General features: G+C 41.4%; 1 protein-coding gene across 2 annotated transcripts in view; it reads left to right on the top strand.

The window, feature by feature from the left end:
* LOC105451511 (synapse-associated protein of 47 kDa) overlaps positions 1 to 27855 on the top strand; it is a 68378-nt gene extending 40523 nt beyond the window's left edge. Inside the window, exons 5-9 of one of the 2 annotated variants that reach the window (XM_011692002.1) lie at positions 15884 to 16024; positions 17063 to 17202; positions 18189 to 18343; positions 20800 to 20973; positions 27152 to 27855. In XM_011692002.1, the coding sequence (XP_011690304.1) occupies positions 15884 to 16024; positions 17063 to 17202; positions 18189 to 18343; positions 20800 to 20973; positions 27152 to 27348 (807 nt within the window). In that variant the 3' untranslated portion in view covers positions 27349 to 27855. The remainder of the gene's footprint in view (positions 1 to 15883; positions 16025 to 17062; positions 17203 to 18188; positions 18344 to 20799; positions 20974 to 27151) is intronic. The other variant, XM_011692003.1, reaches the window with a different exon arrangement.
* The last annotated feature ends 29 nt before the right edge of the window (positions 27856 to 27884 follow it).

The raw sequence follows: 27884 nt of genomic DNA, 5'->3' as shown, positions 1-27884 counted from the left end.
TTCGTGATAACTCGTGCTTAATTGTAGCGGACATTAAGATATTACGCAAAAAATTTGCAAATGTAAAATTTTATATTTTTAGAACTTCACTTAAACTACGAGCAACAAGTTTGGAACTAGGATATTTGAAGGATAATTAACTCTAGAATCATTTTTGATTATTTTTGAAAGTGCTGTAAAGATGAAGTCAGCACCTCCACTTTTGATATTTATTTTCCTTGAATGGATTGGAGCAATAAATTTGAAATTAGGGCAATAAAATTAGCAGTAAATTAGCACATAATTATGGCATGTATTCGAATTTTTTTTAATGGTACACGGAAAGAATTTCCTTTTATAATTTATCCAGAAAATCATGTTAATTGTAGGACAACGTAGTATTTCGGCAAATTCTATGTAATTTTCTCTGTTTTTTTTTTTACTATGCACTGCAATAAATTTGTTGTAGTATTATATATAGTATTATATATATTTGTTGTAGTATTGTTATACATATTTAAAAAAAATAGTGAAAATAATATAAAATTTGTCGAAATACTATGTTGTCCTACGATTAACATAATTTTCAGGGTAATTAATTTTAAAATAAAATTTTCTCCGTGTAGGTATACTAAGTTCACATACTTCAAGATTCGAATTAGTAATTACATAGGTGAGTCGTGGTCATTAAGAGGCGGTCGCAAGACATATTAATAATCACATCCTGGAACTAGATATCCTTGCGTTTCTAATTGCATAATGCAACAAGTTTCAGTGTGTAATATTACGAAACTCTCGCCATCTGTATTGTTGATAAACGAAATTATTATTACACTTGACTCTGCAGCGTCAAATGGTGACCCTTCGTCATCACTCGGAGGCAGACATATCGACCTTTTCCACACTACTGCTTTTTTTGAAATAAAATATTTGGAACTGAACAATCATGAAAATTTTTCCTCAAACGAGAAAAACATTTACATAAAAATTATTTTACACATGAAACAAAAATTACCTGGACTATGAGGGGGAAAAATTTTGTTTTCCAATTAACGTTTTAGTCGTTTACATACGTGCTTAAATACAAGAAAAACTCGTGACGCACCTCGAGTTTTCGTTCTCTTTCATTGTTCTTGGCTAATTTGTCGCCCACACATTGCTTGGGCGACACAAAAGGGGAATTCGAGCAACCTTTCTACCCTTCGTATTTTCATCGCCATCCGGTGATCATGTTTTTGATCCCCTATCGTGGAACGAAACAGATGGTCCTATCGTCGTGGCGCACGGCGAAGGACAAACATTATTTCCCCGTAGGTTATGCCACGTGGAGAGTGGCCAATGCTTGTAACACGGTCAACTGTATAGTTATAATCTTCCACGAAACTGTGAACGTCGAAGCACCGTGCAGGGACACGGTGACCCAAAAGTGCCGCGGTACAATATCGTTATACACAGCTCTGTGTGGACCTTTTCAGGAAAGTTGAATGAACAGCGTGGTGCACGGTGTCGAAAGTTACGCTAGATCGAACGAATAACTGAGTTCTGTCCCGCGTGACTAACGAGTCGCCAATAGTATTCGACGGTGTCGTCGTTTCGAAAACTCATTTAAAAGCTGCAAATATATTGTCCCCGGTATATCGCGTGAATCGCGTTTGTTTTAAAAGTATCAATATAACTCGATCTTCGAACGTTTCTCTTTAATTATTCGAATCATGTACTCGTTTGTACTCGGATCTTATTTAGAATAATTGGTGTTTTTATGATATTAACAGTTCACCTATTTTATGTACGCAGTGTATACCTTGCAAAAATAAATCCGCGTCTCACGTCTCGCGTTTTTGCATTCTGTAACTCTCCGCGTTTTCCGTGCTTAAAATTCCTCCAGTAACTTTTAAGAACACGTATATCAACGTTTACTCTACACGAGGTGTATCGCTTGAATGTGCAAGAGTGTGGCGGCGGTGTTCGTTTGTTGTTTGAATTTTGCATCACGGCCCTTACTATGTTATATCATTATTCTTTCAACCATGATATACGGGGGGGGGGGGGAAGTATCGCGAAAAAGATAAGGCGCGCGCGCAAGTAACTCGCTCGTGTGTAACGGCATAATGCAAGGGAGCAAACTCGGGGAAACAAATAAGCGAGAAGCTGGCACGTTGCGCAACTCTCCAGGCGAGCTGTGCGCGCGCCGAAGTTTCGTCTTATAGGTTCGTAGAGGAGGTAATCGAGTTTCGGTTGTGCTTAATGGATCGCCGATATACCATTAATTAGCGTTGCAATTTCTCCTTCGAGAGGGGTCTATTCAGCCGCGCGGACAATGAGTTCGCCGCGCGCCGTCGTCGCCGCGCCGCAGCGAGCTGGCGAAACGAGCTCAAGGAGACACATTTTAACCGCCACGCAGTAAATCCATGACCGGCGCGGCGCGGCGCGGCGGCCACGGAGGAATGATGCGGCAAATATTTCGTGAGCGGCACAGACGACGTTTAATAAAGTAATAATTTATCACCGCTTACAAACTCGATTAACTATATACATCTTGGATACCCGCGCGCGAATTCCCGCTAATTAATAATTCGTGTTGTCCGCTAATTAATTTTCTCGATACTGGCCGGGTAACCGAGGCTCCCTTTGTTCGGATACAATCTGTAATTCCATAGATCATTATAACGATTTTATGAGAAAGAGACGAGAATGTGCGACACTAATTGGTTCTGTAAGAGGTGGACCATATTTTTAGGAACAAAATGAAAAAATGCGGATTTTTTTTCTCTCTTCCTGCCGCGTTCCGAATTCTGTTTGAGCCGACGTTGATATCGATTGAATCATCGACATACAAAGTTTACGCCTACTAGTGATGCTCGGGCATTTCCGTCACCCGACATCTGAAAGTGAACGCCAAAAATGCTTGACAAAAATACGAAAAATTGGCGCAATAAACGTTTATTTTGTACTAATCGATTAAGTATAATTGAATTCTGTATAATACGTTCTGCAAAAGTAATACGATATATCGTCAGCAATACGGGGGAGACAACATCGACGACCACGGAAAGTGCCTCGCTGAGAATGCGTTGTCGCGATCGGCGCAATCTCTCTGTCGAATAGTTTAATTAATCGTCGGGGTAATCGACGCGTCGATGCCCCGACGCACATCGATAAATTAACTGATATTAATTAACTGATAAGTTTCGCCCGCATCGATTTGGGCACGGACAATAAATTTCAGCGCGCATCACGTGTCAGCTTTAGCCGTAACGAGGAGCACGTATAACGGGTGATCCCGAAGTGTCTCCGCGTATCTCCCGGATGAAAGTGTTCCTCTCACAGCGTTATTTACTGCCGCTTTCGCGCGGCTGCAGTATCGACCGAAGCTCGCCGTCAAAGGCATTTCCGTGGAAACGCGCGGTTTCCCTCGTACGGAATCTTTCGCGAACTCAAGGTTGCGAACGCGTTTTATCGCGTCACGGAACAATAGCAAACGTGCGCCGCGGGATGTCCTTCTTTTATTCACTACTCCGTAGTTGCTTCCTTCCCGAGCCCGGTCTTCCGGTTTATATACGACACCCGCCGTGTTCCCTTTCTTTTGTAAGCAGCGCGAGACGTTTGTGGAAAAAGAACCGCGTCACGATCTCTCCCTCGGTGTCTTAATGAATTTTCTTTTTTTTACCACCAGCGCAACGATGCGGTCCGGGAAAAATGTTGCTCGAAGGCCGCCGTTGTGTCGACAAGGCTATATTGCTTTTATTAAGTTTTTATATAATAATTGCTAAATTGTTCTGTAAAATCATTATTGCAAAATGTCAAGATCACGCTAAATTGCTTTGCAATTTTCGCGGATTAAACCGCAGAGTTACATATTGGTAACACTTTACTATCTTGGAGAGAATTTTATTTTAAAATTTACCCTGAAAATCATGTTAATCATAGGGTAATATAGTATTTTGACGAATTTTATGTGATTTTCACTATTTTTTAAAATATATACTACAACAAATTTATTATGTAGTATACAGTAAAATTTATTGTAGTGCACAGTAAAATTTGCCGAAATACTATATTGTACGTCCCACGATTAACATGATTTTCAGGGTAAATTTTAAAAGGAAATTCTCTGCGTATACATATAGATGTGTATATATATATGACAAATTTTTAATCGCAAGAAATCTTTCTCTTGTTAACATGTCAGCAGTATTACTATGATAAACGTCGCGACATTAGCGATGAAAGGAACTTCCGTAAAGATGCATATCACGCCTCGACTTACTTACACGATTGTGTAAGCCAGCGATATCATGATGGCTTAGAACGATCGCAAAGTGCGAATCGTGCCGTTCAATTATTTATGAAGATTCAACCTTTTTTTATTCAACCTTCTGCATAATTTCCTCAATTTATCTTCGTCATTCGCGTTCAATCTTTCAGGTCCTTTTTACCTTTGCCGAGAAGATCGCGGAATTAATTAAACTTTTACTTATTTTACTTATTTGTTGTTCGCTGTAAAATATATTTCGTATTTAATATACTTAATCTCTTTTGTGATTTCATTAATTTTTTATATTTTTTTACTTTATATCCCCTTTTTAGTTATTATTTCCATAATGATAGAAAGATACACATGGGCCATGTCTTATTTTCTTTCACATTTTTAATGTATTTCTCAAATGGATTGCGCTGACAAACTCGAACAGGTTTTCGTTAAACTTTTCGAGAAACTTTGAGAGATTACTTCGTGAGAGAAATAGGACACACCCGATTTTATATCGGGACGCGATGATACACAAGATGTTATAAGTTTACGCGAAGGTTTCGCATATCAAAGACGGAAAAAAAAACTTCAGCCTCTTAATATTTTTCTTGAAGTTGCTCGGATTAGGTACGTCGACGTGGTGCGGCCCGAAGAGTTTTGTGAGCGGAAGAGAACTTGGTGAAATATGTCAAGTGGGAATATATTTCTCAATATTAAAGTTACTACAACGTACTCTTTACACGTCTGTACGTTACGTCTGTACAAACGCAGCACACGGTGAAAGGGAAATATTTCAATAGGTGACTCGCACCGCTGGATAATATGTAACTTTAATACCGAAAGTTACAAAATTTATTCCCCTTCGTATGATTTCGTGTGCGAGTGCCTGACAATAAGTGTGCGCGTATAAGTGTGTGTATATTTCTACCTTTTTCACAAATATTTTTCAGAGAGTGTCGTCGTCGGTCGAGGATTGAAAAGATAATATTTTAATCTACCTACTCGTTTACGAGCGCGGCGAGAACGCGTTGTCTGACCCACTTTATACTTACACTACTTGTCAGGTCGTAGTCATTTAGCGCTTACTTTCAGGGAGGTGCAATTCCTTCGCCACCGTCCGCCCCGACACACAATTCGTCTTAACTTCCAGATAATCCTCCTCTCGTAGTACACTCGCAGTGTATACGGCCGTGCGTGAGACTTGAGCTATTGTCGCGCTATCAAATCCCATTGTCCGAGTTATCGTGAAGTTATCATAACCAGATATCTCATATATCTCGTGTATAAATGATCTCGCGCCGTGACGTTCTCGAAATGAGGTATCTCGCATCATTTCTCAGATAAATTTATGACTTGCGTTGCGGAAAGAAGTCGCATCTTATCGAGAGACACACGATGGACAAATGGATTAAGATAGAGTACAAGCACATATACTCGTAGCAATTTAAACTGCTTCATAATTCTCTGCGTCATATTTTTCAGTGAGTTTATTAAATAGCGGTATATCGTCGTCTCATTTTGTGGATCTGTCGATTTATGTGTCCGCTGTTGCTAACTTTTGTCGTTCCGTCCACTTAATGACAGCATTTATGGTCACGACTCACGACGTACAAAAACACGAGCAGTAAAAGTAACAGTAAGAGCGAGGGCTTTAAAGTATAACGAGCTTACATTTTCAATAATATTCAACTAGTCGATTCGCTTATTGCTGAAGTCTCACTGCTTACGCTTTTCCTGCATGCTATAACCCGCCACCCATTGCCGTTACAAATTACATATGCGCTCATATATAATCAACGATATTGTTGCATCGTGACTATCCGATCTATTTCTGACCACAAGTTGATAGCTGAGTTGATGCACTATGAACTCGGCTGAATTAATGATCAGCTTTTCCGCGAAGTGAAATTTTCCGGTGGGCGTTCGTGACTCCACACCATAGCCTCTTCGTATACCCGGTAATGAACGAACTACGAAGTTTCGCACACGCGCGAGTCTACGCTCCGCGGGGTAACTTTTACCTCTTTGCGCACGCAGCGAGTGAGCATCCCGAGCGGTGTGTTACGTCGTTAAACAGCCACCGTATCATGTTGTAGCGCGTGTTTATCAAGTTTTAACTTGCGCGCGAGTTATCACGACGGTAAGATAAACATTCGCCGCGGTGAGCTCCGCCGCCCTGTGGCGAGTAGATCCGCGCGCGACGGATTCGCCTGAATCGCGATTAATCTCGTGAGCTTTTATACGTGAATAACGAGCGGACACAATCTCTCTCTCTCTCTCTCTCTCTCTCTCTCTCTCTCTCTCTCTCTCAATGCCACGCGGATTTCGAGGAGCGAAACTTCGGAGCAACATTTAGTTAACGGGCGCCGTCCGTGCAGCCTTTGGCACCAGCACTACTTGACTCGTATACTTCGTCGGTGAATCGCCTTAACTGAATTAACTACGAAAGGAGTAAAATTACAGAAAGGATGAAAAATACGCTATATTAGATGTCGCGTGATTCAATTTTGTCTCGTCCGTGTCGAAGGAATCACCTTTAAAAGTTTATTTTTAGCGAAATTTTTATACTGCCACACATATTTCCAATCTATTCGCAATATATACTATTATATTTTCTGATAGCGAATTTGATCCGTCTATTGAACGCAATTTAAGTCTCCTTTTAGACATTCGAATTTTCATTTAAATTTCTTCCGAACGATATCCTTTATATATGGCATACGAACTATATATAAGCTTTCAATCTTCGGACAATTTATTACCAAAGGCTACGCCTCGAGCATTCACTCCGTCGAAGTAATATTGCGGGATCAATGGAATGGCTTATTGCGCCCGTTTCTAAATACATGCAAAGCACCGAGTTCGCTATATTCAATTAATAGTAAAAAAAAAAAGAATAACACCGCAATAGGAGCAACCACATGCCGCAAATGCGCATGGCTTTCATTGTCACAATCGATACGCGCGTTGAGTGGCTTTCTGTGTTTTTCGCGGGGCAATCGAGTTGAACTCGTCCCACAGCGGTGATTTGTTATATAATCTAATTAAAATAATATCGCTTCAATTGTGTATCGTCAGCCGGGAGCGTCGACGATGTCGTTCATTCTCGTCTAATTATTCAGAATCGGACAGTTTGCCCGAGTAGGCGGGATCGTTAATTGCCGGCACGGGGTAAGAAAATTATCCGGAGATGAGAGATTCTTTGTAAATTACACGGGTCACGGCCGGCTAGTGAGAGAGGAGCGGAGGAAAAAGAGAGACGGAACACGTGCAGGCTGGAAAAGAGAAATGGAAAAACTCGAGCGAGGAATCGTCAAAACGACTCTCCGGCAGGAAATGGCAAATGGGATCTTTCTGGCAGAATATTACAACAGGGACGAGACACTGTGCCCCTTTGTTCCTTTGGCACTCGGGTCGGGCGATCGATACTTCGACGTCTCTTCTCACGCGCCTTCCCACGGTCTCGAAGCTGGAGCTCTCTAATCAAGACTACCGAAGATTTCCGAGTCGGGCTACCCTCGTACATCCTCAATTCAGCCTCCGCCATGCTTAGGGTAACTCCGGTATACAGGCCACATCTATTAAAAACTTAGAGCGTTTGTACTGTACGGTATAAATTCCACGTGCTAAAAATGCCGTACATAGGGTACAGCGGGGTAACAGTAAGCATTTGCAAGAATTTCGGAAAAATAAGAGATTTTAAGATACATTTCATTAGACCAGATATTGATTAAAACCACTTATTTTTCCAAAATTCTTGCAAATGTTTACTGTTATCCAAATTACTCCACTATTCAAATTGCCCCGCTGTACCCTATCCTAAATAGGATATACGAGACAATAAACTAAACAAAGAATACAAGAGCTAAGCTGTTGTATTTTGCTATACTCTATCCTTTACAATTCCCCTACACTTATGTATCACGAAATAACCACGAAGCCTTTTATATTTTCAACAATAATCATTTTATGTAGATTATAACTTATGGTTGCGCTACTACTTATTATAGTGATAAATTCATTTAACTTACAATAATTTTATAAATATTAACAGTAAAAAATTAAAATCATAACAAAATACTAATATAACATAAAGATATGTAATAGAGTGATTGCGAGATCGTGTTACACACGAGTGAAATTACTTTCACTTCTTCTATTTTTTCTGACTTCTGCGGCATAAATCCTCGCGCAGCGTATATACCGGAGTTACCCTACTTTATTTCCGTTTAATTTTTCGTTGCCGCAATATCCCGGGATTTTTGCACATCCGCTCACTGGAGCCAAATAAAATGCGTAATGTAAACTTTGCGAGCTAATTTACGGAGCTTACGCATGTTCTTTGCGGTAGATTTTCCCGACTTCAGCACGGTCTGAGATTGTGCCTGTGCTTTCTGACTAGGCCACAAGTTTATTCTCTAAAAGTAACATAATATTGAGACAACAATGAATTAAAATAATGCGTGAAATTATTTGGATTTTAATAATACATGACGTATTATTATATATACCTATTTTTCACTTTATTTTGGTATAATGTCTAGACTAACTATTTTTGTTTTTATGACGAAAATAAACAGATAAATCTCTGACAATTAAGAACTTTCCAATAATCGTCGCTTTAAATTATCAGCAGCGTCGTCGACGTTCCTTTAAATCGATTTATCGCAGCTTTACATTAAAACCGATCGGCTACGTTTATCGTAAACCGAATCGAATTTCCGTTTTACCTCGAATAATCTAATATTGATAAAATTAGTTGGCAGTAAAATTAGTTAAGTGTGTGGCATGAATCAAAATAGCTTGACTTTATTTTTTCAAGCGAAAAGGCAAACGTTAGCTTCGCTATTCTTTATCCAATTGTTTAAATTTAACACATTTTAGTTGGAGTAGTGTGCTTCACGTAACAACGTTATTTGATGAAGCTTCCTTCCATTTCGATAGAGAAGCAAGCAACAAAAATAGTAGCGTCGAGCATAGCGTAGTTTTCTTACTGCTAAACCAATGATATTAGTGAACGAGATATATTCATGGAGCTTTAGTCAAGAGCTCGAGAAACTATTGACATTACAAAGTCAAATCTCTTGGCGATGGATGGCCATCGATAAACGGTTTCCTTAAATCAGCAAAGATCGCATTCATGAATCGACATATCCGTTTCCTGGCTAATTTCTCATTGGCGGATTTCGCGGCGCTTTAACTTCCTTCATATATTCGAGAAATATTCTTAACGAGCGCCATTTCTTCTCAGGGTAAAAATGTATCTCCCTTGGGGGGCAAAAATCAATATTGCTAAAGCACAAAAGGATTTTCATGAGGCCATAAATCGACAAATTGCCATACTTTCCCATAGTTCGCGCAGTTACTAAACGCTCGTTTAAAAATATCGATCGAGAGCCGGCGAGTCGTGGAGGAAAATAGAAATTTTCTAATGAACTACACCTGTGTGTGGCTTTATTGTCGCTCGAGAGACGCTTTCAGAACATTGTCTCAATTTTCCCTCGTCTTTGTTTTATGACGAGTATTTTTCACTAATAATGTACCATTTATTCTGAACTATTAATTTACTTCGTTTGAGGTATCTTGTTTTTTCTAAAATAATTTTCAATCATTTTCATAAGAGCAGCAATGTATATAAAGGATGTATATAAAGAATATTCAACGGATATTTCGTGACGTAATTTTTAGTAAAAATAATTTTTATTAAATATAAACTAGTAAAATTTCTTTTGTCCATATTTTCGAGAGATAAAAGAAGTAAAATTATTTTTTTATGCGAAATGTGGCGCGTTATTTTCTATATTGAAATTCAGGACGCGTGTTAGAAAGATAATTCTGAATTAGCGTCCATCGAGATTCTTGAATGAATAATACAAACGAGACCCTTGAATTTTATGCTATCTTATGTACGCCTGGGTCGCAATTACAATTAACGATAATCACCTTCCATCCAGGTCTTTCCATGCCTCTGGTTCGCGATAATCCCCGTGATGACGTGTAGTTTACGATGTTGAAGTTGCCATCAAGTTGGTGCCTTGCTCCGAGCTATTTTGTGTCTCGATCTCTCTAAGTGCTTTCGACAACTTGCATCATGCCGATAATTCTTTGCCTCGAGCGCCGACGATTTGCAGGATTAAAATAGAAAAATATAACGAGGAGGGTTGGTATCAACGGTTTTTTTTATTATTATTATTATCGCCCGATTGTTTTTGCTGCTGAAAAAAATGTCATTCTGCCGACATATTATTCGCAGAATATTAAAATATTTATTTTCACTCTAGCGATAGCGCGCCTGTTACGTGCGTAAGATCGTCACACTGGCGAAGGCATATTACAATTCCCGCGTTCAATCTTCGCGCGCTGCACTCTACGCCTATAGAATTAACTTCGAATATCGCCTTCAATCTTCTTTGTCGATCTTATCGGCTTCGTCGTTGCTGACTCATGTTGCAGCATATTTTTCTCGGCTACCAGTACGCCATGAATACGTAAACGACGCCAAAGGAAAGTCGTTTATACAACACTCTCAGGTTTCCTCCCGCTTTGACCTTCTCTTTCCGCTACGAATTATTAAAATTTCATGGCGGTATAGCGTTCCCTCGACGCTGGACCTCATCGCGATCTGAGAGCGAAAAAAAAAAAGACAAAAAAAACCGACGTACTGTCTTGATGAAAGTATCCTGCTCCCCCTTTTTTTTGTCAGGTCAAGTCGTTCTTTTTACGAGCAGCTTTTCCACCTCGTAATCGTGTACGTTTGTCAACTATCGACATTTCGGTCGATACTCGGAGACGTATATACGCCGGGACGAGATGTGTCTGAACGAGTCGACGATCTCCCAGGGAAGACTTTTTGATGGCCCGTTGCGCGTTCTGCACCGTTCCGTCCGATATTGCGACGGCCTAATCAGCAATGAGTACGCAATCGACTTCTTACGGCCGGACAGGGAAAAGAATTGCGGCGAGAGCTCTTCGTGACTGAAATATGCCCTCTTCTATCTCGTTCCCTTGATAAATGGCACTCACCACAAGCGTGCGTAATCAATTTCTCGAATGACGTAATTCTTCCCGATGCAAATTACGCTTGCCCCCGATGCAATAAATGCAATAAATAATATAAATACTTATGCAGTACGTGTAATAAATCAAAATATTAACCTTATGATAATAAATAGATCGTAATGCATAGTTAATGAATAGTTGATAATAATTTCGCGATGTATTTAATTGCATTTGGATAACTCGGAGAAAGACGTGATATTAAATTCAATATTTACGTAGTTAAATATCCGTTTCTAATAATTCTTTTATAATATATAGTATTTATAAATGCTTTCTCATGAAATTTAATAAACTGAAATTTTATACATATACTATATATGTTATAATTGTAATAAATAATAAAATAGTTTTATTTAAATGGAGAGATGTTCTCTAATTAATATTAAAATATTAATTAGAGAACATCTCTCTTTTCATATTTATTCGATATATAAATCGACTAATATCGAAATATCGCGAATATCATCGAATGCGAACGTCAGAAATGCTGATTTCTACATCAGTTGCACCTCGCAGCTTTTACTTTACTCTCTTACTTCTCTACCTTATGATCGTTTGATTCTCAATGCTCTTTTATTCTCTTTGGCATTTTACCTTCCTTGGCATCTTCGGCTGCTCCATCTCCTCGTGTAGAATAGTTCTTTCCTGGTACAGGAATTTGTCAACACTTGCGATCCATTATGCTAGCCACGATTTCTGTGAACGCGTGACTGCAATACCAATTTTTTTTTGCTCTACAAAGTCTTTTTTTTTTCGCGTACGCCGATCGCGGCCATGCCACGATTAAAATTATTTTAAGGCTGTTCCCTCCGCTCGGCGGATCCGGTAATGGATTTCTATAATGGCGTCAGGTCGTCGAGAAGAGAAATTCGAGCGTCACGGACGAAGACTTTTCAGGACTTTTCAGCGACGCTGGAGATAATCAGTTATTTCTGTTCCTGTCGCGGATCGATCGGAAGCGCGAATGGAAATTTCTGCCGTACTAGATTGAAAAAAAACTTGAAATTAAAATAAGATTGTTCGCAGGACCTAATATTATACACAAAAAAACGGTTAGCGTCTCCTTTATAGAAACTCACGGTATTGTAGGCGTCTTTTCTCTCTCGAGAACCATAATAACCGGAATGTTCTAAAAATATAGTCGAGTAATTAATAGAAAGTGGCTAGAAGATTGCAATTACGCGACTTGCTCAATCGGGAGAGGAATTATTAAAAACTACGCAATTATATTATATAATTACACAGGGATGAAAGAAACGTTTCTATAATAAAACTGCGAATTTTCTGTTAAAAAAAAAATGGCACTTGAAAAACGTCAATAGCAAACGTCGTTATCGAACAAGCGGCATCGTATTACAGGTTATTTTCAGAGTTGATTATTTTTTGAAAGTTGCATAATCCCAAGAGAGAAGAAAGTTTCGGTCTTGAAGCGATCTGTGATTTAATATTTACTTTGATTCAAGCACACACATTTCTGGCGCCGTTCCGAGCGGTAGATTCAACACGGTGTATAAATTTTTCTCACGACGTTCTTGTGAGATTAATTTATGGGATTGGCCAGTGAATAGATCTTGTTAGTTTTCATTATACTATGGGCTTTCAGTGTTGCATCAACGTGCGACGCCATAAATCAAATTTGCGACGGCACATTAAGGTGCAAAAATACAGTAGCTACATCTAGGCGGTAAAATAGATTTCAGAAAAGAATCGGCCAGGAAGCGATTAATCGTCGGGCTCGTTTGTAATCGCCAAGAAATCGATTCGACGTGCTATATCCTTTCGCCGCACGGCTCTTTAATGTTCCACTTATCGCAAATAAATTCAATCTACCGTGAGACGCGATATATTGACTCACTTTGATTGAGAGACTACCTTCGTACAAATATATTTACGATGGTTTACGCGCGAAATCATGAAACACAGCGATCTCTGATTCCCAGATCTTGATTTATTAATGTAAAACCTTTTGCATCGGTTCATTAAACAGTACGCGTTCAAGTTTATGCTGCGCATTATAATCGCTTATTTTTCAATATGTCTTTAATTAAAGGTTAATTTCAATCTTGGAATCGGCTGAAAATTTTATAGCTTCTAAAGTTATATTTACATATTTTCTTGCTTTTTATTATTTTATTTTAACGTCCTCTTTTTACCACAAACTTTTTTTCGCATATTTTGTCAGTCTGTCGATATCATCGAGACTACACGACATCAACGCCACCCTCCGAAGATACATGGGCGAGTGTCTATATATTCTGAACATATGACATTTCCTTCCTTCCTCTCCCCGTTCTCTCGTAACGACGTTTCTTGTTTCTGGTCCAAAGATTGTGCTGATATTTTGTTACTGTCGCGCGCGCCGATTGCACGAATCGATTTATCGGCGATGAAGTCAATATCCCGCTTTACGGCGAGCGGGAAACGCATCGCGGTCATTTCGAGAATCGCTCGGCTGCTGGGACCGCGCAGCTTGCTCGCCGTGTATAATGCAGCGATGTTTTACAAATTTATTCGGCAATCGCCGTCGCAGTGGCACGCGGTCGGAGCCGCGTATCGATTAAACAGCTGTCACGAAGAAAAATAGCGTTCTAGAAAATTATTGTGACACTCCCGGCGCACCGGAAATTCGCGTGACTATTTCTAAAAGCTGGGCGCAGGTGAGCACAAATTATAAATGAAATCGCAACGATCTCTCGACGCTGAAATCGGAAAATAAATCGAGCCTGTCGACTTGATATAACACGCTAATTTTATTCCGCTACTCCCGTATTCGTGCTACCCCGAATAATCTATAAATATTTCACTTTTTTTTCAACAGTCACAGAAATTATGTTAAATTGACGGTCTCAATTCTCTCCGACCGCACAAACATGTAGGAAATGAAAAGTCGATAACTCGACTCGCGCTCGCACGCGGATTGCGACGTAAACGAGAATTTTAATCGTTAAGAAACTGACCGTTCTGGGTAATTTAGCATCCGGTATAATTCCGCTTAAAAATAAGTTGAGTCTACTTCAGCCAAGCGCAGTTGTTTATCCGAGGAAAAAAAAAGAATTCTGTAAATCGTGGAACAAAAGCTTGACTTTTATGTATGGAAAATATTTATATATATACTTGCAAATCTTGCAATTAACTTTAGTACAATTTCCGTGAGAAACGTATTTGTGAGATCTTCTTTTTTGAAATAATTAATGGGCATTTCTTTCGATTCGCACGAGTGCAGCGTGGGAGAAGATTTATAGATACTTGCAACCGTATAAATGCAATCGACCCTCGTTAATCACACCTCTCGACTGCTGCAAACTACTGAAATAATCGGATAGTTTAAGGAAAAAAAAAACATCTCGCTCGTAAAAGCGAGTTTTAATAGGATCTTCGAAATACTTGAGTCATCGTTGATCCACGGGATGCTCATTTTTCATCATTTATGTCTTCAATCCGTTTGCAACATTTATCAATAAGTTTCTGTATCTCGCCTTCGACAGAAACTCTACCCTTCGCGTCAATGCGCGTGTCCTTAACGATCAAAAAAACATAATTTATAACATATAAGAAGATAACGTATCTTGTCGCGATAAAAGAATTTCCGTTTCGAGAAGAAAGTTTTGTCACGTTTAATGATCGGAACACGATCAAAAAGAACAAAATTGTGCCATCGATTCTTGCCCGGGACTTCCTTATGGCATGGTAACGTCGTGACTATGTGTAAAATGCCTCGCTCCAAAGAATTGAGCGATCTCATTGATTCTCGCTCCATCGCAGTTGCAAGAAACTCGCGAGATTTGCGCTACATTAAGCAGTACACTTTGTCCTTTGCTTTTCCGCTGACTGCGCCTTCCTCACGTATACCCTTTATTTGATCGACTCGTGTTTCAATTTTTGCTCGCTCCAAATTCAGGAAGGAAAGAGTGTCATCCATAAATGGATTTTGGGTAAATAAATAATGCGATGAAGGAAACAGAAGTTTGATCTAATTTTGGCATTACTAAAGATTTATCTAATTTTGTACTTTCTTATAAATTTCAAATAAAAATATGTAGAAGAATTAAATTTTTATGATATGTTTTCTGTAATTATTGCGTTAATAAGTGCATATATGTATTATTTGGCATAATACGAAATTCTAAATTTTGTTCTTTACAGCGCTTTAAAAAGTGCTCTGAATTAGCTGAATTTTACATGAATTTTACTTTCAAAGATCTACTTCTTTTTTGAGGGAGGGGAGGGAGACTTATAATCGCCAAGCCAGCCATGTGGATTTCATATATCCTGCAATTCACTATAGGGACACACGTTAAAACGCCCGACGTATTTCCCGGCGTTAATACCCCGTAAACGAGAACGAATTGACGGCGGCGAATCGCGCGGATCCGCGTGTCATCCACGCGCGATAATAAGCTCTCGCTGAAACGAAATGAAATGAAACCTATCGTAAACCCGGCGCTATTTCCGCCGTCACGTCGGTTAGCATAACGCTCTCGCGTTAATAACCGAGAATCGGTTTCGAGACGCGCTTTATTCGCGTTCGCGCCTTTGTCCCAAGTCGCAATCCATGCGAAAACTGCTACTGACATGAAAATTAATTCTCTGTTTCAGAGGCTGATCGCTGAGCTCAACAAGGAGCAGGAGGCTTTCATCGCCAGCAAGCAGACGGGCGAGAAGGTCGAGGCTGTTGCGCCGTGGGTCGGCGCGCCGAATGAGGACGCGCTGCGTGAGGAGTGCCTGTCCCTCTCGACCGTAATAATCTTTCTTTTTACTCTTCTCTTTCTGTGCGCGTAGTGATCTTTGCGGAAACGCACTTTGCGAGGTTTTTTTACAACAAATTTTTTACAGCTTGACACAGAGAGTGTAAAACTCTTTAAATGTCATTCTCGACGTTCGGATTTTATTGCGACGGACGGTTCGTGTTGATTTATTTTCGTGAAACAAATTTGTTCGCTTCAAACCATTTATGTACTACTGCACATTGGATGCGTTAAATTATTCCTATATTAAATTCAAGCATTTCTATATTTGATCGTGTGATGTACGAATGCGCATTTCGAGCGTCGCTATTAAATTTTATCGCACACAGAGAATTTCCACTATAAGACGAATTTGCCAACTATACGTCACAAAGATACTGTATAATAAAATTTGCATTTGTTAAGCATTATACCACACAAGAGCAATGCGGATGTTATCGGATTTTTCCCGCTCTCGTATTCTCGTTCCATATTTTCATTTCATTTACCAGTTTCATCACGTTTTCTGACAAAACTGCTAAAACTGCCAATCGAATGTCGTTAACAAAAATAGTCCTCTGCCGCATGCACTGAAAATTTTATACGATATTATATCCTAGCTGTTTCTGTTCATTTTTGACGCGTCTAAAATTGGCATATAGATTTGAGTGAAAAAAAATTTTTAATAAAAGTTAGTTCAGAAGTTTTACAATTTAAAGAAATAACTTTCTTTGGAACAATATATATAGAAATAACATACGACGCAGGTATGCAAAGTTTTTTTATAATTATAGCAAACACGTCTCTTTTTCTAATGGAAATATAATGCTACAATAATTTTTCAAATCGTTCTTTCATGACTTGAAATTGCTTATAGCGATTAATTAGAAAAAAACTTTTATCTTTGAGAAAAGATAGCGTCTTTCTGTCTTTCTGTTCTCTCGCTGTTAACTTGGCTATTTATTTACGCATCGTTACAAAAGATTAGCGTCACGAATTTGACTTCAGTCGACAGGATTAAATTAGGATCCTACCCTCTCATGGATTTCAGGATCGACGTAATTTCGTGAGAGCACCACCACCAGGCGTAGAATTCGCTTGGGATTTTGAGGCCGTTCAGCCAATGGCACAGGCCACCCTTGCCCTGGATCCGAATCTTGAAGCTATGAGGTTCGAGCTTGTCCCGAAAGTGTAAGTAGATTAAAGTATGCCATGTCGTAACGATCCATAATGTCGCTCTTCCGCTCCATTTATTTCACATCACGAACATGTCGGGAAGTTTACGCTTTCCGCATAATTCTTGCTCTTTTATAATTTTAAACGATTTTATTAATTAAAGCTAAAGTCATCGTGAAGCAAGTTTAATCTTGCATGTATTACACGATGTATAAAATTAATAATTCTGACGTGTGTCCTAATGCAAAAATAATTACGCTCACAAGCTTGCATTCTGATCGCGCAATATGTATTAAAAAATTAAATAACGTTTATATTGATTATTAAATTTTCTCGACAAATGAAAGTTGCGAAGTTCAAATTATGAAAATATGATTTGGTTTCGTTAATTGACTTACAAACTCCCTTGTTATGTCAAAGTGCGGAATCATTTTCAATTAATTTTCTACCCTCGACGTAACATGAAAAAGCTAATTAAATTACGTCGTACAACATTCGATGAAAATAATGCATTTTATTGGTCCTCGTAATTTCGTTCGAGGTAATGAAACGGTGCGCGAGGTAGAGAGAAGTCAGAAGAACAATTTTACAGTGGATTGAGAACGGGCGGTCAATAAAAAGATCGATAAAAGATTAATCCACAGTTTGCTTCCTCATTATTACTCGATTTAAACAATTAGCCGCTTCTCTAAAGATCCCCGCCGCTTCGGAATCGACCGCGTTTCCCTTTCGACACCTCCTTGTAGAAATGTCAAGGGCCACAAGAAGCAAGGGCGATTACCGCGCGAAAGTGCGCCGTGCCGGAATATGAGTACGTTGTACAGATTTAATCGCCTCCCGACGATTAATCCCGTTTGCGACTTCGATGAAGTACCGCGCCGCGAAGCGCAACGTTAATTAGCGAATCCCGTGATCCCGGAACCCGATCCCCTCGTCCGAATCCCCTTCCCCTTCGCTGCCCCGTCGATTCCGCGAACTCACCCCCGACCTATTTGCGGCAGTATATCCGAGGAGAACTTCTGGCGCAACTACTTCTATCGGGTGTCCTTGCTGCGTCAGGGCTACGAGTTGAACGCGATGGCCAGCCAACAGCAGGCGGAAAGCAACCCCAATCAAACGCTCGCCAGCACCACCGATAGCATCGATCATACTCAAGGTAATACGTTTCACTTTTCTTTTTTCTTCTCTATAGCTGTTACGTAGAGCGGTTTGCGTAGTTACGCCGCGACGTTGGCATTGCGACGTGATTAGGTTTCTCTCCAGTTTTGCTCGAGAGCGTCGTCGCTCGACGCGCTTCCTGATCTGTTAATATCGATTACGGAGCACGCAGCTTTCTATAATACTCAAGGGGGACGTCCTGCGGTCGCCGTCGGAATATTAAGTGGATACTAACGAGAGGTCGAAATCCGACCCCGAGTTTGTTACATTCAATCAAGCGACATGTGTTTTTGCGCGAAATTAGAAATAACATCTTTATTATTTCAATATCAAGCAAGTCGAGCGTTCGAGATGTCAAATTAGACAAGAATAATATTGATTATTACATGTTAATGTTACTCGCGTATATACACGCGACCTCAGATGTGACGCGTAGCCAGTTCGACCTAAGGGTCGGAAAATTCCGATTGTCTGCCGCGGCCGGGACTTCCCCTTTGACGTTCGCGGCACGATGTCTGGCCGAGATAAACCCCGCGGGTTGAAGGATGCAAGTTGCGAGATGCAACTTGCGGACGGGGCTATAAGAGAGATCGGCGGCGTCGCGCCTGCGTTTACGCCTGATTTGCAATTCCGATTAGCAGCGTCCCGCAGTGGACGCCTTTTTTGCATGGTGTGGAGTTTTTGAGATGGTGTGTCTGTAGTGGCGTGCGCGTTTTCTGTGCAAATGTCATGCCAGATGCTGGGAACGTATTGATCGCCGCGGGTCGGCTCCGGAGTAGTTGTAACTTAGGAGTTCAAATCGGACGAAGGTGCCGCAGTCTCAACGTCTTTAATATTTTACGAGGTTATCGAATTTGAGATTGAGGCCCGCGCGATTACGATATTACTCAGACCCGTAATACACACACACAGCTCGCATTGCATTTACGTAATCCATCGTGAAAGTTAGCGCAGCAAACGAAATCGATATGTTGATGATATTTTGATACTTTGATCTACAAAGTTGATATTGCGTGACGTATCATGATATTACCGATACATTAATAATTTCTTCGTGCATATAATAACATCGTGTACAGTTACATCATACATAAATTTACGCGAGAATAATAATAGGTATCAGGTAATATTACGTTGGTATTAATTACTAATAAGTTCTTTTCACGAAATATGAATGGCTTAAATTAATTTCCTTTTAATAAAAGAGAACTAGGTGGTAGAGAAAGGGAGTAGAGGACGCGGGATTAAATTCGAATTAAATTCCCCGGGCGAGGCCAGTTTGTTTAACGGTTGGAAAGTAGTGCGCTAGACGATCTGTACGGATGTACCAATGCGTTCCATCGTGTACGTGGGCTTTTGCACGAAACGTGGTGTCACGTCGGGATTACGGCATCGGAGAAAGGGAGAGAGAGAGAGAGAGAAAGAGAAAGAAAGAAAGTAAGAGTCATTCATCTCGCGATCAACCCCTTTGGCCTGAGCAAACAATGGAATTGCGATCGGCGCGAATGAATTAACGGATTAAGGGACATACTGGATGGTCGAGTCGAGAAATCGATCATGGCTCGACGAGCGCGCGAACGCGTTAGAAATATTCTCGAAGCCAAAGATTATTCCGTGACTGGGGATCCGGGTTGCTGTTACTTTTTCGTTCTTTTTTCTCTCTCTCTCTCTCTCCCGCGTCTCATCTCTCCACCGCACCGTCTCCGACCATTGAACCGACGACTCCCGTCGTCTCTCCTTTGGACGGAGGAAAGATCTGATTTCGCTCCAGTTCCAGTGTATCGCTAGAAATCGAATCGGAAAGAAAATGCTGGGAAAAATTCGGTGTAGTGCTCGAAGAACACGGATGTATCCCGAATATTTCCCAGTTGATGAAAGAACGGTATTTTCGCATGTCAAGACTTTACGAAGACGGCGTTTCGTGGTATCTCTAAAGCATCGAGAAACAACCCTCCCCCTCCCTCCAGAAAACTTTCTCGGATATTTAGATCGTGGATAAAAATAATTTTTATCACCAATGTAACTATAATGGTTTCATCGGCTGTGTTTCGTACACACGTGTGAATCACGCTCGCGTTTACGATTTTACTTTCGTGGAAATTTAGAGTGTACTCAAAGCAGTTCGACATATCTCGCGCTTAAATTAATTAACCTGTCATTCCGTTTTACGCGCTTAGATTAATTAAATTTCCCCTCTTTCGCATAACCTGGAACTGGGTGCGATCGGCTACGGTAAACAAACCGCGGCACCCTCCCCGTTTCACTGATTACTGACTCGTATGCGTGCGGAAACAGGTTCCAGTAGATTTTAGCGTTAGCATTATTAGATACATAAACACACGCGCTAATGTACATAATAACACACGCATTTCTCATGTACACGAACACGTAAATACATACACGCGCGCACCCCCTACCCGTCTAGTTTAGCCGTCAGTGTTGTCTTGCGAACAGTTCAAATGACCACTGGCCAGACAACCACCACCGGCGTGACGACGGCGAGCAGTAACAGCGCGCTGGCCGATTCGCCAGGCCACGAGTTCGTATCCGATACCATGAGGGTCTCGGACACAGACCTCGAGGAGGTCCGAGAGGGGATGAAAAAGCTGGGGATGCAGCCGCCGAAAGGTCAGTCGTTGATCGTTGGTCGTCGTTAACTCTCTCTCCCGCACACACGATCAGACGTGATCTCGCCGTCTCGATTAGCATTCTCGCTCTCCCCTGCGATAATCTTCGTCGAACAAGACGCAGAGACATCGCGGCGATCGCGAGAAACGAGAGTGACTCTATGGACTTGGTCTCCAAACGGATTGCGATTCTATACTCGCGCGATTTGACTTTTAAATGCAGAGAACTTCCGAATTTCTGTGACGGCTGATTGCGTCTGTCGAATTATGTCCGATTAGAATGACTTATAACGGAGAAACCTTAGATTTCCCATTTCCTTAGTCTCCGTTAGTTACGACCACCAACGAGATTTTGCATAATTACGTGATGAGGACGCCTTTCCTTATTTGCTGGCGATTAACGAACGGTCAAACCAAAGTAATAATCATACGAGATTTATGATAAACAAAGGCTCACAGCATCCGTGTATAATTACTTTTTTTTTTATTATCATTTCTGCAAGCCTTTTATTAACTACATAAATTTAGATAAAAAAAAGAAAGAAAGATCTACATTGGATGTGGTAAACAAACTGAAAAGCGCCTGGAACACTCGTTAGCTCCTACAAAGTGCACAGTCTCGAAGGAGCGCAGGGTCGTTCCAGGTAATTGCGTCTCGCTAAACGTTTAAACAGCGAAATTCGTTGTCGGCCGAGAGAAATATGGCAGTTCTTGAAAACTATTTCTTGCCGAGAGGTGGGAAGAGGGGGGGGGGGAGAGGATTACGTACCATTCATTGATCTCACCAGCAAAACGGAAACGGGTCACCGAGGTGATCGATGCAAGAGCTCGATCTGTGCCACGACACGGTCCAAGAGTACTCTCCTCGTGAGTATGAAATTAACGCCACCGCGCGAAAAGCCTGACCTTAATTTCTCAGTGTGTTACACCACCACCAAGCTAGAGTGTTCGTTTTCTTACGTAGCTTCACTGTACATCCCTTCAATCTTCCTCTGTCTGTGCTTTCTTTAGAGGATTGCTTGTTTCCGAATTCTGAATGTGCGGCAACGACGTGCCCCTTCCGACGTGCGTCATGTCGTTGCCGGGTGTTGTTGAACGTCTGTTGCGTTTTAAACGTCTCTCTCTTTCTCTCTCTTTCTGTTTCTCTTTCTCTTTTTTTCTCTCTTTTTTACATGGGCGCTCTGAACTAAACGACCGCTTTTCATTCTATTTTGTCAACAGCCTAAAAGAAGAGGAGAGTGCCCCCCAAATGCCATTATCCAAAGCACACCCCCTCAGAGATATACATGCTTCCCACTCTCGAAAACTGACAATTTCAGTTCTTGCGATTGAACCGAAACCTCTTCTCGCGTCTCCTTCTCTCTTCCCCCGTTCCCCATTTTCGTTTTCACTTCTTTCTTCCTCCGTTTTTCTTTTCCCTTTTTTATTATTTTTCCGTTCCTGTTACGTTCGATCGCGAAGTGCCACCCTCTCCCCGAGGGTGCACGAACACGAAGTTCCCGCGGGACGAGCACAACCGTGTACCTTCCTCGCGGATATTTGTTCCGTTTCCGATCCGTCGGCAGCCCACGCGATCCCGTGCCAGTCGCAAGGATCAGCTCGATTAAACGCGACGTCTCGCGTACGAATCAACGAAGAAGTCAGCGTGCGAAATGTGGAACGCCTCCTCGCCCTCTATGATTTATGTGGAACGAAAAACGAACGCGCGTAAAAAAATAAGCGAGCAAGCTCCGATTTAAGAGTGTTGTGTAGGCGATCAGATCCGTCATTGAAAAAAAAAGAACATAAATTTAATTAGTGCAGAAACAAATTTTCACGTGAAGTAGCGTTTCAGGCTCTCTCTCTCTGGCTCGTTTTTAGCGCTGTTATTAGCGACTGTTTAGAGAGTTACATGAAAATCTCGAATCTCTTACTTTCACGTGAAAGCGAGCTGAAATCTGTCTTGAACGAGCACTGAGGGCATTTTTATATTTCCAATTAAGGGCATATCCTTCGACGGGCGCTCGTCGTACGAACGAGCTGTTACTGGCTGGCAACGTCAGACGCGCTGACAGGCGCGATACACTTTCGCGCAATCCTTGCGATCCTCTTAGATCCACGTGTCACGGCGCTCATCGGAGAACGCTTAGTTCCGGTATTCAGCGAGACAAGCTCGCAATTAGCGCACGTTCGCCGTAACGCGTGGAGCACAGCGGGATTTAAGGGGACCGAGAGGAACGTACGTACATTAACATAGGCCATACCAATGCCGCGTGATTGTGTCGTGAATATCATCGTCGTTGTTACCACCGTCGCACTGCGAGGTCATCGCACCGATCGCCATTAAACGCTAATACCTGAATCGGCAATGAGACTCGGAGACGAGACAGTTCACGTCGCGACTAGCCGGTGATGAGGAATCGACGAGTGGGTTGTAACGAGAACACTTGGCGAACGGCAGAGGACGGGCAAAAAGCTCCGAGAGAGAGAAAGAATAATTCAAATGCGGGATTTTTATTTTTCGGAAAAAAATATTGTTATTTTTTTAATTTTGAATATTTATGCCGAGTAGATGTATCTGAAATTTTTTGCCCGGCCCCAGTCGGGAGGAAGTCTTTTTCGTCGAGCTCGTCGAATCGCGAAAAATCGAAGATGAAACGCGGCGGAAAAGGGAAAAGGAAACGTAGACAAACAAGAGGGGTCGTCGCGTCGAAACGTTGTGCGCACGTACGCGAACGTAATGAATAAAAGAGATGCAAACACAACAATAAAGGGGCGGTTCCGCGAGAGAACGGAGAACGAGAAGGAAAATAACGAATATACACAATCGGAGTAGTAGCAGAAAAAGATATTCGGGGCTACGTATGTTTGACCGTTTTGCCGTTGCCGCTCTTTCTTTCTCTTTCTCTTTCTCTCTCTCTCTCTCTCTCTCTCTCTCTCTCTATTTCTCTGTCACTCTTTCTCTCTGTATCAATTCCAATTAATCTAGCCTGTTCTCTCGATTCTCTCCGTGTCTTTGTAAAGCATATAACTAAACGCAAAAAATAACGACCGGATAAAAATAAACAAATCGGGAAATAATAACACAGTTATTGATGAAAAACGCGAGAGATTACGTTGCGCAAACTGCAAACTTAATTATAGGTATATCTTCGTAAGAGATTAATTAAATGGAGACCTAAGGAAAATAAAAGAGAAATATATGTATAAATATATATATATACATATATATATATATATATATATATATATATACATGTATATATACATATGTATATGTATAAATATATATATATATATATATAAACTATTGCTATAAATAAAATAATAAAAGAATGGCGGCGCGATATTTCTCAATCCGAAATTTCTCCCCGCGATTCTCCTCGCGATAATCAGCACGCGCGTGTGTCCCCTAACGAAATAATCAGGTCTCTTGCGAGAAAATCTGCAGACTCCTGCAAAAATAAAAAGTATATCGGAGAGATGAAACTTTCTAAATTGCGTGGGACGGCAGACGATTTCGCGAGAACCCGAGTTATCGGTGGAGGGCATTCGGATTTTTATCGCGGCGCTGTAAAATTCGTTGAATGACAATACGTGTTTTACCGGGAAACGAGCTATAATACCGCTGGTGCCCGGCACTCTCGTGGGTGGTGTTAGCTATTGTAGCGATTTCCTTTCGATACGCGCGATGAAAAGCGGCTGGCCGGGAGGTGTTGAAGAGGGGGAGGGGGAGGAGGAGGAGGAGGAGGGAAGGGGTGCGATCCGCGTTTTACGCCGGCATTCGATCGTCCGCCGGGAAAGGCGGAACGGGGATAAATTAATTACGCGCAGAGTTTTTCCACGCGGACGGCGAACGATTCGGTGGAACGCAAACGCGCCCGACGAGCGTGATTCGCGTGCGCCTATCGCGAAGATTTACGCGAGAGATGCGGTTTTTTTTAGCGTCCGTCCGGAGGGGGGGGGGGAGGGGGGAAGAAAAAAGAGGGCAAAGCGAATATACCTTTGCGATCGGTATAGAACCCCGCCCGCAGCGAAGTCCTATGAATTATCGAAGTTAGCGTTAAGAATTCGGTTATTTTCCGTTAATTAATATCGCGGGTTAGTCTCGCGGGGAACGTCGAACATTTAGCAGTATTACGGCAGTCGGATAGATTGCTCAGAGATCGTTTCATCTCGACGGTGACATTCGCGGTTGAATTTTGTACATACAACGTTTTTTTGTAGTATTTTATCGCGTAATGAAATAAACGAGTTAATTTTTATTTTTTTATTTTTTTTTTAAGTAAGTAGAGATCATGTGCATTCCAAACGTATTAATATTGTTTAATTCACATGTCTCCACTGTATGTTGAGTCATTTTACGCTTACATTGAAATTGACTGGAAAATAAAAATAAAGAAGATAAAAGTAAAATAATGGGCGATACGATTTTTTTCGTATCGCCTTGCGGCATTTGTATTTTATTCCTTTTTTTTTTAATTTAGTATCCTGCAGTATTACGAAGGGGACGTAGATTCCCGTAAAAACGCTCACGAAAATATCGGATTATCCGCTTACGTTTCGTGCAGTCAGATAAAAGTCGGTGACGACTGAATTATGGCTTTCGGTTCTCGCGGTGCGCACTTTTTTCTCCGCACGACGTTTTCCGCATCGGGGATATCGAGATTATCGCAGTTCGACGCATGTAAGGGGAATGAATCGATAGACGGAGGACGCGGTTTCGCGTAAGCATTTTTTGCGAAGCATCTTCAGTATTGTTTCGTGTGATTTCGCAGAAGAGAAAGACGTCTCGCGCGAGACGGCCGTGTCCGCCCTTGTTATTTTCTATCGTTTACTTTCCTTAGAGAGACGGCTGCGTCCAGATACGTTTAAGCTGCGTCTTTTAGGATCACCCCCGGCGAGCTCGTTTTTAGCTGTTGGAGCGAAATATACCGGGGATAAGACGGGCGATGCGACTGGGAAATGCGCCGCAAAAGAGAATAGAATATTATTTAAGAATTAAACATTCCTATTAGAGGCCGCAATGTTTATTGACGCCTACCTAGTTTATTCCCGCACTTTTTACGCGTACGTACGCACGTGATATAGATAATTTCGCGCTTGAGCGAAATATTGCGATTTATTTTAGCGCGACGGTGTCCAAAAGCCGCGTTAACAAACTAGCGCGACTTATAAAAAAAAAAATCGTGTGCGCTGTTTAGAATTTTATATAAAATTTTATTAAAAATTTTTATTAAAATTTTATATAAAATTTTGCTCGAGCAGGTCGCCGAAAAATGAAATCCACCGTTTTGATATTTTTCATTCTGATTGTTTTCACAGCGAGATCCCCTCTTGAGCTATATGAAATATTGTTATTTTACTGTTTTCTATAGCTTTCGTATTTATCTATAGCACGACTTTGGACACCGTTGTCTTAGAGCGCAGCGAGAGAGGATTACTCTCGCGATAGCGCATCTATCGGATAATCGCATTTCCGAAGCGTTTAAGTCGCGATATCCCGATTAATTACTTTTGTAATTGCGAGTCAGTCACTTTTGTAACGAGTACGTGTTAAGAGAAACGTGATTAACTCTATAGCTACTCCTCCCGGCAATTCGCTGTATTTTCCAGAGAATTATTATAGTCAGTGATCGTGTGATAGTCGTCGTCGTCGTCGTCGTCGTCGTCGTCGTCGTGCGTAAAATGATAAGCGCAGAAAGAATAGGGGAAAAAAGACGCACGAACACGATCGCGTCGTTCTCGTGATAATCGTGTAATATCTCCTCTCTCTGTCTCTGTTTCCCTTTTTCTCTTTCTCTCAGAATACTAACGTATCCTTGTCTTTAACGCGCTTAACGAACCGAAACTCAGAGCGAAAGCTTTCGAAATATGAACGTCGAAGCCTTTCTCTCTCGCTTCCGTTGCTCTCGTATTCTCTCTTTCCCCAACCCTTTGATTTCTTCAGTCCTGTAATTTGAGTTTTGTCCCCCCCCCCCCTCTCTCCAATCCTAATACTTCTACACGCACATATACACACTCGCATACATACGTACATACACATTTTAAACATAAACACACACATAAAATGATTTCCGTGCGCAAGAAACTCAGATATTCAGCGCGGAAACACAAACAGACGAAACAGACAGACAAACAAGACCAGAGTGTGGCCCTCTCTGCAAAATAGCTACAACGCTGCTTGTGCCTCTCCGCAGAAGAAGATTGGGAACGTGAATTGGAGGCCGAGCTAAAGGATTACGAGGTTGTAACCGGCAGCAATAACGACGGCAGCGGCAGCCGGGAGAGGAGCGCCGTTTCGACAGCGACGAAAGACACCGCGGCGAGCGATAACGACTGGGAGAAGCAGATCGACGAGCTGCTCGCCAACGAGGACGACGAGGACCTCAAGTGAGCCGGGGAGATCCTCCACGTGACCGGATAAGAGGGTCCGCTCCACGTTGAGATCCCGCGCGAACGAGCGAGATCGGCGTGCTGACGCTTTTCGCATTTGACTTTCTCTCTTGATACGGAGAAGCTCGCGAATTTTTTTTGTACATTTGTTGGTCTCGTTGATTTTTTTTTTTTCTTAATCGGGTCCGTGCAAGAAAGGGGAGAAACGAAGGGGCGAAGCGACGGCGGCTCGACAAGGAAGATCGCGAGCCGTCGATCAAAAGCACTTTTACTTTCTACGAGAGATCGATTCGAGGAGATGGATCGAGGCTCACGTTGTCGCACGTGCACGCGCGCGCGCGTTAATATTACGATATCGTAAACGCTATTTTTTAAGGAGAGCCTATTTTATACCTGTTTGATCCAAAGACAGCTTGTTCTACATTCGTGCTTTAACATGTATAAGAAAAAGGTCTCGAGTCAGGCGAAAGAGAAAGAGAGAGAGAGAGAGAGAGAGAGAGAGAGAGAGAGAGAGAGAGAGAGAGAGAGAGAGATATA

Source organism: Wasmannia auropunctata, unplaced genomic scaffold (assembly GCF_000956235.1).
Source record: "Wasmannia auropunctata unplaced genomic scaffold, wasmannia.A_1.0 LD336050.1, whole genome shotgun sequence".
NCBI lineage: Eukaryota > Metazoa > Arthropoda > Insecta > Hymenoptera > Formicidae > Wasmannia > Wasmannia auropunctata.
Note: the sequence above shows the minus strand (reverse complement) of the source record. Positions and strands in the feature narration are given on the sequence as shown.